This window comes from Periplaneta americana, chromosome 8 (genome assembly GCF_040183065.1).
Source record: "Periplaneta americana isolate PAMFEO1 chromosome 8, P.americana_PAMFEO1_priV1, whole genome shotgun sequence".
Taxonomy (NCBI): domain Eukaryota; kingdom Metazoa; phylum Arthropoda; class Insecta; order Blattodea; family Blattidae; genus Periplaneta; species Periplaneta americana.
In genome coordinates, this window is record NC_091124.1 from 126847537 (window position 1) to 126861831 (window position 14295).

At 34.1% G+C, this 14295-nt stretch overlaps 1 protein-coding gene across 1 annotated transcript in view; it reads right to left on the reverse strand.

The window, feature by feature from the left end:
• LOC138705028 (acetylcholinesterase-like) overlaps positions 1-14295 on the reverse strand; it is a 510423-nt gene that overhangs the window by 230463 nt on the left and 265665 nt on the right. Inside the window, exon 2 of the mRNA XM_069833576.1 lies at positions 4058-4200. Within this exon, the coding sequence (XP_069689677.1) occupies positions 4058-4200 (143 nt within the window). The remainder of the gene's footprint in view (positions 1-4057; positions 4201-14295) is intronic.

The window sequence follows — 14295 nt, forward strand, 5'->3', positions numbered from 1 at the left end:
GCCGACGAATTAACGATATATCTGTAGATATTCAGCAACAGTTTGAATCTGAGTTAGTTGGAAAATTATTTGCCATACAGCTTGATGAAGCAACAGACGGCAGTAACGATTCCCATTTGACTTGCTATAGCTGATTCTGTCATGGTGCTGCAATAGTTGCTACTTTGCAAACCTATAGGAGGAAGAACCACTGCTATCGAATTGCTCAGAATTACAAATTATGATATTGTCAGCGCAAACTTGCTGTGGAAAGAGTGTGTTGGAATCTGCACCGATGGAGCTCAAGCCATGTCTGGTAGATATAACTGTTTACAAGCACTTGTGAAGAAGGAAGCTGCAGGAGTAGTATGGGCACATTCCATGATTAATCGAAATCACCAAGTCCTGAGCTAAACATTGTTTTCACAGTAGTTATTGATGTACCTAGTTTATTGTATAAAACTTGATCTCTGAAACAAAAAATTTTTGCTGCTCTTTGTGAAGATCTTGGAGCTGGACATAAATCATTCTTGTTTTATTCTTCATCCAGGAGGTTGTCACGCGGTAAGTTGTTCAACCGCGTCTACGAACGGAGAAATGAAATAACGATATTTTTGGGCGAGGAGGTCATAAATGCGGAAGAATTCTATAAGTGAATGAAGCTCTACTACTTAATATACATATTCGAAAAACTTAATTTTTTTAATCTTCAAATTCAGGGAAAGAATACAAACATATTTGGTTTAAGTGAAAGGGTCAACACTTTTTGTAATAAAATACACTTATTGAATAACAAATTAAAACAAAACTGTTTTGAGATGTTTCCCACGATATGTGAATTCATTCAGAATTACCCTCGGAATATAATGATAAAAAAGTGTTGCTAAAGACAGTGGAGGTTCATTTATAAAACTTGAGCACTCATTTTCGCAAATACTTTTCCCGGACAAGAAGACATTAAATTTGTATTACTGGAATTGAGTAATAAATCCATTTTACAGCAGGCCTACATCTACCGGCCTATCTCTGCAAGAACAACTGATAGATTTTTCTTCTAGTAGCTCAGAAAAATAAAATTTTCTTATTAAGACTTTACCAAATTTCTGGAGTGAACTGTCCTGTAATTATTCTCTTGTTAAACCGAAAACGCGTCGGATACTGTTACCTTTTCTACTTCTTACCTTAGCGAAATTCGTTTTTCAGCTGTAGCTGCTTTAAAATCTAAATATAGAAACAAGCTTCAAATAGAAAATGAGCTCAAAGTAACTATCTTGAATATAAAACCACACCTAGACAGGCTGTGTACTTCAAAGCCTGTACATAGTATTAAATGCTTTATTACAATTCTTTCGTTTTCATTATATTTTTACCATCATCCATTTATCCTTGTATAGGGTAAACTAGGGTCTGTTGGGCAATCGGGCATGTGGGACACTCTGTACTTTAGCGTGTTACCATGCCACTTGTGGGCACCACATTCTGCTAGAAGTCAATGACGGAAGTAGCCACAAAGTCAGAGCACTGTTTTGTAATATTGTCAATACCGCTTTCAAACATCGTGCTCTATTTCGCCTCCGAATTGGTCTCCACTCAGCATTGCCAAACGTACGAATACTTCTACTTGTAACAGTGGGTGGTTCTGATATGACATGCTTGTAAAACTGTGTCAAACCATTATGAAATATATTAATAAACACATATGAAATGTATTTTAGATAGAGAGAATATGATCATAAATTATTTTACAAAAACATGCCTTAATAAATTCTAATAAATCTTTTTTAACTGATTTCAGGAAGCCTGTCTTTTCTGCATGTACCCCTGCTGAAGATGAAGCTTTAATTCTGTTCATAAGACTTGATTTCTCTAAGTCAATATTTTCCCCTCATTACAGAAAACTTTGTAAAGCTACAATAAATAGAATTCTTTAGATTTCCACGATAAAACACGTTCAAAACAACACCAATACCGAGAGAGTGGTTTCGCAAATGCTGATTAGCTATCCTTCTGTGTACTCTATAGGGATTTCTTTTAAACTAATGGTCGAATTTTGTTCATCTTCAATGTCTAATAATCGATATCTTGTGGACTAATACCGATTAAATACCAGTAGAATCAGAAAGTATCCGAACTTCGGGTCGTAACTCCATGCTCTGTAGGCAACTTCTTTGCCTTAACCGTGTGGTATGTGGCCTACTCTCCAGGTGTATAGACTTGGTGTGCCGACCTATCAAAGGGGAAAGTAATACTTGAAATGTTCTTCGAAATCCATGGTTTCGTACATTTAGAATTTATTCCTGAGGGTCGAACTGTTAGTAAGGAGAAGTATGTTGCAATTCTTAGACGTCTTCGTGTTGCAGTTCGACGAAAAGATCAAATTTATGATAAGAACAATCATGACATTACCCTAGCACATCGGTTGCTCTTGGTAAGCGAATTCCTAGTACAACACAAAATAGATGTCCTTCTACAGCCACTACATTCTTCAGATCTTGCTCCATCAGATGTCTACTTATTTCCAAAGGTCAAATCCCTACTTAAGGGAAGGCGGTTTGCATCAGCCGAAGAGGTGAAAATTCATGCGACAAGCGCTCTGCGGGAAGTGACCAAAGATGGTCTGCAGAAATGTTTCGAGAAGTGGTATGGACGCTGACACAAGAGTATCTGTCATATATACAAGTCAATAGGCCTTCATTTGAAATCAAAAACAGAAAACATCAGTAGATCGAAAACGTGTAATTTTATGCTGTTTCCCACGTATTAAAAAAATGGGCGTTATTATCTCCCCAGTAAGCATGTTTCTACTGCGCGTTTTAGTTTCAAGAAAATAAAAGTTAGCCTATATTATGTAGTATTGTTTCCAGTTTTATTCTTGTTGTCAAAATTCTAATTTTCAACACCAGACTGACCTGACCAGGTATGGTCACTACCTTTTGTTGAAGAGCATCTAATTTTTGTAGCTCTATCATTAATTATTGGTTACCTATAAGTGAACCGAAGCAAAATCTAAATATCACTTTTAAATTCCAATTGTATTAAATAAAAACAAATGAAAGCGTTTAAAATTCTGTTATTTGTAGTCGGTAATATTTTTAAGATATTCTGTCACTTGAATATAATTATCTGGCATGATAGGCATGTAGTGTCATTTTATTCGTTGTAAAATCATGAAATTTCTCGTATTACTTCAATTTCTCAACAGGTAAAAAGTAGTGAAGCAAAGAAAGTTTCACAATATGATTCGAATTGTTACTTAGTTATGCATAATTAATATAAGAAGTTAGATATGAAACCCAATTACAGAAGAATTTTATATTTTTTCGTTAAGCCGTTGTAAGTTTTCAAGATATTGGGTTTAGTAACCTGTTTTGAATCGTTTAATATGCAAAATTTGAAAACATATTATGTTGAAAAAAAAGTTTAAAGAGAAGAAGATTCTATGCCATATCAATAATTTAGCTTTTCAGTGAGATTTATATCGTTATACAAGTTTCACTTAATGTATAATAATCCATAATTTAATGATCACTTGTATTACGGCGGATATTCAGAAACGATAAGGTGATAATTGTAATTAGAATGTTTTATTAAATGTAACAATTTATTTTTCCATAAAGGCATTTCAGACACCATAAGGTGATAAACTGTAACAATTATTATTTATTTAATGTTTTCAAAAACTATTCAGACTCTAAGGTGACGACTAAGAGACGCTATATTGAGCTGTTAATTTACTGTCAGCTCTAAAATTAATATGTCACATCGATTAAAGGTTAACAATTTCATAACTGAATGATGTATTTATTATAATTTTAAGAGCACAAGGGAAAAAGTGATAAGTCCAAAATTAACGAATTTCTGTTTCAGATGTCATATAATAGCTCAGGTAGTGTAGATTTGTGTAGTTTAACTGTACAGAATAACAACCTCATTACTTAAAAGATATTTGAAGAATGATAACCGAAAACAATACAATGTAACGGACCTTAAAACTTTTAACTGGCTCTCCCATAAAAACAGTAAAACGTAACTTATCAGGTTTTTTCCCTGTAGTTTTCATATGATAGCGCACACTGACCTGGAAAATGATTGCATCTCTCTCCAGACGTGACATGTTTTTAAATATGAGGTTGATGATATCCAGATACTTCTCTCGTTGAATAAAACTTGGTCCGTCTTTTTCAAAGAAGTCCATGAAGTCGTATAAGATGAAATATGTTCCTGTAACAAACAAAACAGAAATTCCAGTACAATAATTGTATTTAAATTAAAAATAATAGCGTTTCACATTCACTTATATATACAGCAATCCAAGAACTATACGAGTGTAACAAAATATAAAAATAAAACTAGATTTTGAACTGATTGAAATTTTCAGATAACATTAACAGTGTAAGTGAAGGTTTCTTAAGCACTACTTAGCATGTGCAGAAATTTTTAGATTCAATATGAAACATCGTGATGATATATCATATCACAGTTCTCTTATTAATGCTCTAGTCATTTTTTTCTATTAATTCACATTAATATAGTAGTAGTTGTAATCCATGGCATCTGCCACTCATTCGTACACCGTTCAAATCCATAGGTATGCAGGTGGAAGTCTAGGGACACGACTTTACATACCATGCTTTCAAGAACCGAAAGGGGGATTTGGACCTAAAGTGAAACAACGTGTAGACAAAGATAAGTCATTTAATGTCATAGTCGATGCAAATAATTCCGGCAAATTGAAAAAAATCACGCTAGAAATTAGTTGAGACATGTATTTCTCCCGGATGTTAAGAAAGACACACTACAACTCCTGGATTCCTGGAGTGGTCAGATAGATGACACTATATTTACTGATGAAGAACTAAACAATACTTTACATAGTATGGCAATTAAAACACAAAATATCCCTTCAAAAACGACAAGATTTGTGCAATCCTTGGATGTGTATTTTTAGGAAATATAAAATGGCAATTCGAAGGCTAGAAAAGTATTTCAGACATAAAATTATCTGTGGAAACATTCCCGACACAAATCCTCTTTATCTAAGTTGTTTGACCATAAAACACTATTAAGAAATATTAGTGTTACTGTGAAACTGGATAAATCCTCTTTAGCTAAGTTGTTTGACCATAAAATACTGTTAAGAAATATTTGTGTTACTGTGAAACTGGCTAAATCCTCATTATCTAAGTTGTTTGAAGAAGAAATACTATTAAGAAGCATTTTTGTTACTGTGAAACTGGATAAATCCTCTTTAGCTAAGTTGTTTGACCATAAAATACTGTTAAGAAATATTTGTGTTACTGTGAAACTGGCTAAATCCTCATTATCTAAGTTGTTTGAAGAAGAAATACTATTAAGAAGCATTTGTGTTACTGCGAAACTGGATAAATCCTCTTTAGCTAAGTTGTTTGTCCATAAAATACTGTTAAGAAATATTTGTGTTACCGTCAAACTGAATAAATTCTCATTATTTAAGTTGTTTGAAGAAAAAATATTGTTAAGAAGGATTTGTGTTACTTTGAAACTGGATAAATCCTCTTTAGCTAAGTTGTTTGACCATGAAATACTGTTAAGAAATATTTGTGTTACCGTCAAACTGAATAAATTCTCATCATTTAAGTTGTTTGAAGAAAAAAAATATTGTTAAGAAGGATTTGTGTTACTTTGAAACTGGATAAATCCTCTTTATCTAAGTTGTTTGACCATAAAATACTGTTAAGAAATATTCGTGTTACTGTGAAAATGGCTAAATCCTCATTATCTAAGATGATGGAAGAAAAAAATACTGATAAGAAATATTTGTCACAGTGAAAGTGACTAAATCCTCATTATTTAAGTTGTTTGAAGAAAAATTATCGTTAAGAAATATGTGTTAATGTGAAATTAGATAAATCCTCATTATCTAAGTTTTTTGAACGTAACATATTGTTAAGAGATACTGCTGTGACACTGGATAAATCCTCATTTGTTGTTTCCGAACCAGATAAATCATCATATATTGTTTCAAAATCAGATATACGAGTACATCTAAAGTAAATTCCTCATTATTTAAGAAAAAAAAATATATATAATATTTTACGTATATTTCTATCTATCCCATTCCTAAATTTTATAACAGTTTCACCTTTTTAACCTCTTCCCTGATTAACCCGAGTTAACTCGGGTTGCTAACTTCTGTCAAAATTTATTAACCCGAGTTAACTCGTTTGAGTCCCATTTTCGCTGCTAAGGACTATTATCCCGAATATATACGTTTCCATCCTTCCATTAACCTTTTCCTTACTAGATGGCTACATAAGTTAGTAATATTGCTACATCTGGTGGTGTGTTTTGTACTTCTTCCTTGCGAGTGGAATTCTACGCTCATTTAGCATTCTCACACAGTAGTGAGTAGATGCTAGATAGTTTTGGCGATTTCTGTTTGTGTTTTTTGTTTTTTGTGCTGTTTTGTGTAAAGATGGATTAAGTTAGTGATTCCGAAACTTTTGATCAGGAATATATTCCTGTAGAAGATTAGGAAATTAAACATCGGTATCAGAAGACGAAGTTATAGACCAACATACAGATTCAGATCAGTTGATGTCGCGTCTTTTCGACAGTGATTTGAATTGAAGACATCTGGCACCACTTCTTCTGCACCTCCGAGGTCCCCATTTCCTGAAATTTTAACATTGTTTCTGATAACGATAATTCTCAATTTTTTTTCATTATTCTTTGATAATGGCCTCATCAACATTATATTCGAGGAGACGATTCGGCATGCTAATAAGTGTTCACAGAATGCTAAAAATAATTCGTGGCGGCCTACTACAGACTCTGAAATACGTGTACTTTTGGGCATAGTGATACTGCAGAACATTATTCACAAACCTGAAGAACAGATGTACTGGTACAAATATTCAATGACTGCTAAACGCTCTCATATAGGAGATTTGTCGAATTGAAAAATTTCTGCACGTCGCCAACAATGAGAACTACGATCCGGAAATCCACCCAAATCTGAAATTGAATGAAGTCTGGCCTATTTTTCGGAATCATGAAGACAAATACTCCCGATAGAGATGTCACCATAGAAGAGAGCCTGTTGATTTATAGGGGGCGACTAGGGTGGGCACAGTATATATCACTAAAACGAGTCAGGTTTGGGATAAAGACATATATGCTCTGTGAATCTAAGCGCGGGTACGTTTAGTCCAGTATAATTTACAATGGAAAAGGAACCGTTCTTGACAACAACTACAAGGATATTCCAATGTCTAGCCAAGTAGTCATGACACTCATAAAGTCTTTACTTAGCCGGGACTATTCTCTTACAACTGACAATTTTACACGTCACCCCAGTTATCCAACATGCATTTCACACACTACAGACACATGCGGGGCTGTGAGAATGAGTAGAAAAGAGATGTCACCAGGAATGAAGAGAACAAAGCTGAAGAAGGGTGAAACTGCGGCCTTCCCTTCCAGATGGGCAAGAACATAACCCTCAGGTTGAAGGATAAAAATGCTGTGGTGCTTTTTAGCACAATACACAGTGCTGAGATGGTCTTCATCAAGGATGATTTGAAGCCGAAAATGGTGGTCGACTATAACAACTCAATGGGAGAAGTTGGCAAGGTAGACCAGCACTTGGCAGCTTATCCTGTCCCACGAAATAGTGGAAAGCGATATTATAAAAATATCTTCTTTCGTCTTCTCGAGTTGGCCCAGTGGAATTCCTACGTTTTGTATACGATATCTGAAGGCAGGAAGACACCCTTGGACTGTCGAATGGTGATAATTCGTAAGATTTCCCAAAAATACACCCCGAATGTCCTATCACTCAAGGCAGAATGGCCAGGAAAATCGCCCAAGTCACTTCGGCTTACTGGTAGACATTCTTCAGAAGTTATTCCACGAACTCTGAAGAAGAACAACCAACCAGGCAGTGTTTTATGTGTAGTATTGCGAGAGACTCAAAATACAATCAAATTCCACACAAGAGCAGATACTACTATCCGGAACGCAATGTGCCACTGTGCGTAATACCCTGCTTGCGAGTCTATCACACGACAAGCAACATTTCACGCATTGGTATTGTACCTCATAAATTAATTAATAAAAAACATAAGTTGGTAATTAGTTCAGGAGAGCATCAAAGTGGGACAACTACCAGAGCTGGAATCAAGGTGCACGAGATAACTCGGGATAATATCTTAGGTATGAATGTATGTCTATTTCATAGTGATTTTTTTAGGTATGTAAGAAAATTAGTGATGTACAGTGATTCTGTAATATTAAATAACCTCTATACAAAAATAAAAAATATGACACTTTTTCACAAAACTGGTAAAATATATAGTAAGGGAAGAAGTTAAATTAATCATACAATAGGGTTAAAATGTTTTTTGTATTCCTTGAAAAAAAAATATATATATGATTATGATGTAGCTGCTTTTGCAACTATGCGACTCCAATATTAAGATGTCATTTTTTGTTAAAAATTCACGGACGCTGGGAAAGATCTCTATATGCTATTGGTTCTTCTCCAGAGTAAGGCATTAGAAAACCATGTGATCAACTGTGTGGAGATGTTCCTAAATTCATTAAAGCTATGACAATTATGTATGCTGATGACACTACATTCTTGTGTTCTAGCTCTACTCAGAATGAATTACATGCTCTAACCAATAATATTATATCACAGATGGCTTTATGGTTTGAATCTAATGGTTTTTTGCTTAATCAAGAAAAGACTATCAACATAACTTTTACCCTAAATCATGTAATAAAAAAAGAACAACACACAAAACTATACCAAATTTCTAGGACTTTTTATAGACTCCAGTTTAACATGGGAAAAACATATCGAATATATATGCACAAAATTATCAAGAATTATATATTTATTAAATAAATGAGTGACTTGCGTTTCTCAAAATTATTTAAGATGTTCCTACTTTTCGTGTTTTCAGTCGATAATTAGGTATGCCTTAATTTTCTGGGAAAATTGTAGCAAAATTGAGAGTGTCTTGATTTTGCAAAAGAAAGCCATTAGAAATCAATGTCAATCAAACCATATTGAACATTGTCGACCTCTTTTCAAACAATCACAGATATTAACTGTCATAAATTTATATATATATATATATATATATATAGCCTACGACCTACTCCTTTACACTCGACAAAATATAGACAAATACTCTTTAATAGCCAATATATATGATCATGCAATTAGAAATAGGGAACAAATTAATATTCCATACTGTAGATTACATAAAACTTATACAAATGTTTCTGTCATGGGGATGAAATTATATAATAAACTTCCCAGTCAATATTGTAAGTTACCAACCAATAGTTTCAAAGCTATATTTTATAATTGGCTTTTAATTAATCCTTTCTAATCTGTAGATGAGTGTCTTAACATAAATTCGTACGAAATTGTTTTTTTAATAAATAAAGTTATTTACATTTAGTTACAAATATTATATTAAGAGTGAAGTGTTTTCATTCATTTTAGAGTTTCAAAATGTTCTGTGTTTTCATTCTAATTAAACTTTACTGTTTTCAATTATATGTGTATTTTCAAATGTATGTTTTTTTTTCCTCCCTTCTGTATTGTGACGAAGCCTATCACTGTATGTATAATGGCTTAATAAATTGAATTAAATTGAATCGAATTGAATACATGCCAAAATTGATAACGTGAAATGTATTGTATTATCTATGATTGTCTTAACCCTTTGCAGAATAGTGGTTGTTCAGAAGAACCACCGTATTCTTTCTTTCTAAATTTTATAGCACAGATATTCCACCAAGGGACAACCTCTAGAATATACATAGAGGCGCCATCTATGTTTTGAAATTGTGTGCAGAGTTAAAATGTTGAAAAAAAATTGACTGAAGCTTTATTATGATCTATGAAATAAAAAATATAAAAAATTAATTTGTGCTGCAAAGGGTTAAGTGTTGTCTCCATAGTGTTTAGATTTTTTTTTATTTGCTAATTCAATAGATAGACGACACTTTTACAGATGACTTTATGGCTTCCAAACTTGATTGTGATAACTTAATTGAATTTTTTCACTACATTTTTAACAATTATATCTCCGAGGACGTTGTACTTCTTTCTGTATTATGGACATATGAACGTATTGACGAATGGGAATAAATGAGAAATGTAGTTGAATCACTACACTTCAAATCCAACACATTCTTCTGTCGTAGTCATTCCAACGTCTTCAAAATTATTCATAAGGACTATATTACAATTGAAGAGTACACTGCAAGAATGATGGATGCCATTTGGAATACATTTTTCAGGAGAAGCAATTGAAAGTTTGACATGCTTAGTGCTCAAAGCTTAACTGTGATTTTCCGATCATTACTGGACAATGACTATCAGTGTTAATGCCATTTAACTCTCTATGTACATTCTATATGTCTTAAGCTATGCATTGACAGTCTTTGTTCATTTTCGACAAGAAAGTGACATCCATCATTCTTGCAGTGGACTCTTCAATTTCAAGTACAAAAGACCGGAAGCCAGCATGAAGTTCCAATTGTAAATAATATGAAGGTAAACTGCTCAGGTATTGCACTTGCCTCAGCTATACCTACAAAAAAAATATCCAGGTTTGATTGCTTGAAAAGAGCCTCATATTTAATTAAATAAAAAATAACAACTTAGAATATTACAAAGAACATAACCAAAATTTCAATTGTTGTACTCTCAATTAGACTTTGGATATTATGATGTGAAGGAGGAAATATCTACGAGAAAAGGACAAGACGAGAAACATCGCTGATATTTTATAAAATAATGACACTCTCAATTTTAAAATACGGAACAGAGAACTGCATTTTGAACAGAAGAAAAAGACACAAAATCGAATCTACGGATATGAGAATTTTACGAGCAGCTGTTAGGTGTTTCATGGTAGATCAGCACAATTACATATTTTTAATCTTACTTGCTTACAAACTACATTTTAAATCTAAAAATTTCTAGACGGAAAAGTAAGTATATAAGAAAAGAATTATTAGTAGTACAAGAACTAGAAACAAAAATCGAGCAATATAGAACACAGTGAACACAGCATAATATAAGCAAATTACTAAGCACAATTCTACACTACACAATCCGTTGGGTCCACACCTGTAGAGTAACGGCTAGCGCGTCTAGCCGCGAAACCAGTGGTCCGGGTTCGATTTCCGGTCCGGGCAAGTTATCTGGTTGATATTTTTTCCGGGGTTTTTCCTCAACCCAATATGAGCAAATGCTGGGTAAGTTTCGGTGCTGAACCCCTGACTTATTTCACTGGCATTATCATCTTCATCTCATTGAGACGCTAAATAACCTAAGATGTTTATAAAGTGTCGTAAAATAACCTACTAAAAAACAACCCGTTGGCAAGATACATTTGTGAATATCGTCAAAAATATAGTCCGGCGGACCAATAAATTATTGGCACAGGTTTGGAGTCGAACAGATCCAGAACGAACTAACCCTTGAAGTTGATGATGATGATGATGATGAAGCGATATTACAATATACACGTAAAACATCGCATTCATTCTCCTCTTGAAACTGTAATTATAAATTGGTAGATATAGAAGCAGCATTACTTATCAGATGATGTTGTCAGTGATCTCCACTGCAAATGTTTATACTGTACTTACTACTGACTTAGAATACATTCAAATATTTTTAGTCAGCTTGTGGTGCGCGATAATAGACTGAGGCGCGATAAGATCTGCAGCACGCTACTCTGTTGTAATGTGCTCGTGCTTCTTTGTGGGACATCCGACTGTCGTTAATGCCGGGCATTAGCATGAATAGCTCGATTAGAGAGTCGAAACATCGTTAAACAACACAAACACATTAAACAATCAGCGTGCTTTGTCCTACATTCGCTGATAGTAGGTAAGCGAGGTGGTCTGCAATTTCAGATAATTTGTCTACTTTCACTGTCACATGTCTGCTTCACACGCATCCAGAGACGCTCAAGATCTAGATCTTCAAATGTTGCTATCCCTATACCAAGTTATATTGTTTGGGTGCAATAATTCCTAAGTAATTAACACAAGTCATACCAGAATCTACGAGAATAAAATACAGGTAGCCTACTAGTAAGACTCATGTTAACAGCTGAAATGAATTCGCGTCTACAAGTTGTTTAATGCTACTATATGACTAACACTACTTCTACTTAATAGTTAGGTAACGTATGTTCATGACTCGTTAGATTACGCTTACGTTTCATTATTGTTCCAGTCTGTTACAACTAGAATACTTAACATGACAAATTTTTTTTATTTATATATCGTCATATTATTATTTAATTTCAAAATCGAAATGCTTTCGTGTCGCGAGATTTTAATCTCTTTTATTTAACACATACTTACTTAGTGGCTTTTAAGGAACCCGGAGGTTCATTGTCGCCCTCACATAAACCCGCCATAGATACCTATCCTGAGCCAGATTAATCCAGTCTTTATCATCATATCCCACCTCCCTCAAATCCATTTTAATATTATCTTCCCATCTACATCACGGCCTCCCTAAAGGTCTTTTTCCCTCCGGCCTCCCAGCTAACATTCTATATGCATTTCTGGATTCGTCCATACGTACTACATGCCCTGCCCATCTCAGAATTCTGGATTTAATGTTCCTAATTATGTCAGGTGAAGAATACAATGCGTGCAGTTGTGTTGTGTAACTTTCTCCGTTCTCCTGTAACTTCATCCCTCTTAGTCCCAAATATTTTCCTAAGCACCTTATTCTAAAACACCCTTAACCTATGTTCTTCTCTCAAAGTGAGAGTCCAAGTTTCACAACCATAAAGAACAACCGGTAATACAACTGATTCATAAATTCTAACTTTCAGATTTTCTGACAGCACACTGGATGATAAAAGCTTCTCAACCGAATATTAACACGTATTTTCCATATTTATTCAGCGTTGAATTTCCTCCCAAGTGTCATTTACATTTGATACTGTTCTCCAACATATTTGAATTTTTCCACCCCTTCGAAGGATAAATTTCCAATTCTTATATTTCCATTCCGTGCAATATTCTCGTCACGAGACATAATCATATACTTTGTCTTTTCGGAATGTACTTCCAAACCTATCTCTTTACTTGCTTCAAGTAAAATTCCCGTGTTTTCCCTAATCGTTTGTCGATTTTCTCCTAACATATTCACGTCATCCGCATAGACAAGCAGCTGATGTAACCCGTTCAATTCCAAGCCCTCTCTGTTATCCTGGACTTTCCTAATGGCATACTCTAGAGCAAAGTTAAAAATTCATTGATTAAAGTTCTCGTTAACACTTTGTTAGAAACATACAACCCTAACATAATAGACACACTAATAAAAAAGGCAAAACAAAAACAGACCAAACCAACACAAACAGCACGCGAGAATAAATACATAACATTAACATATCACAATACCAATACCCACAAAATTGCAACTTCATTCAGAAAACTAAAGTACAAAATTGCATACAAAACAAATAATACAACACAGAAATACTTAAATAACCATACTAAACATTCAAATATATATAATTCAACTGGAGTTTACAAATTAAAATGGAATAGTTGCCCACATTTTTACATAGGACAGACAGGAAGATCCTTTCATACAAGATACAACGAACATATTGAAGCTATAACCAAACCTTACATTACATCAAATTATGCAGATCACATTATCGACAATAATCATGACTACAATAATATAGAAACAGATATGGAAATTTTACACATCACACCAAAAAGTTCACAGTTAAACATCCTAGAACAGTACGAAATATATAAGAATACAATAGCACACCCACAATATATACTTAACACGCAACTACAGTTCAATACGCACACATAGTACGTCATAGCATACAGACAGCCAACCCCCACCATAGGAGCAACACACCCCCACCCCTGCCATCGACAACTGCACATCGCAGAGCCAAGATCACCAGTGGTTCTAGAGACACTGAAGAAGACGACACATAGCGTCGAAACGGGCCGTCTGTCGAAGGTAAATACCTTTTTAACAATTTTAACACTTTTAACGTGTGACAGAGTAAATTTTATGTTTTTAACAAAGTTAAAAAGTAAAGGTGATAGTGCATCTCCTTGCTTTAGCCCACAGTGAATTGGAAACGCATCTGACAGAAATTGACCTATACGTGGTCTGCTGTAAATTTCACTGAGACACATTTTAATTAATCGAACCAGTTTCTTGGAAATACCAAATTCAATAACAATATCATATAAAACTTCTCTTTTAACCGAGTCATATGCGTTTTTGAAATCTATGAA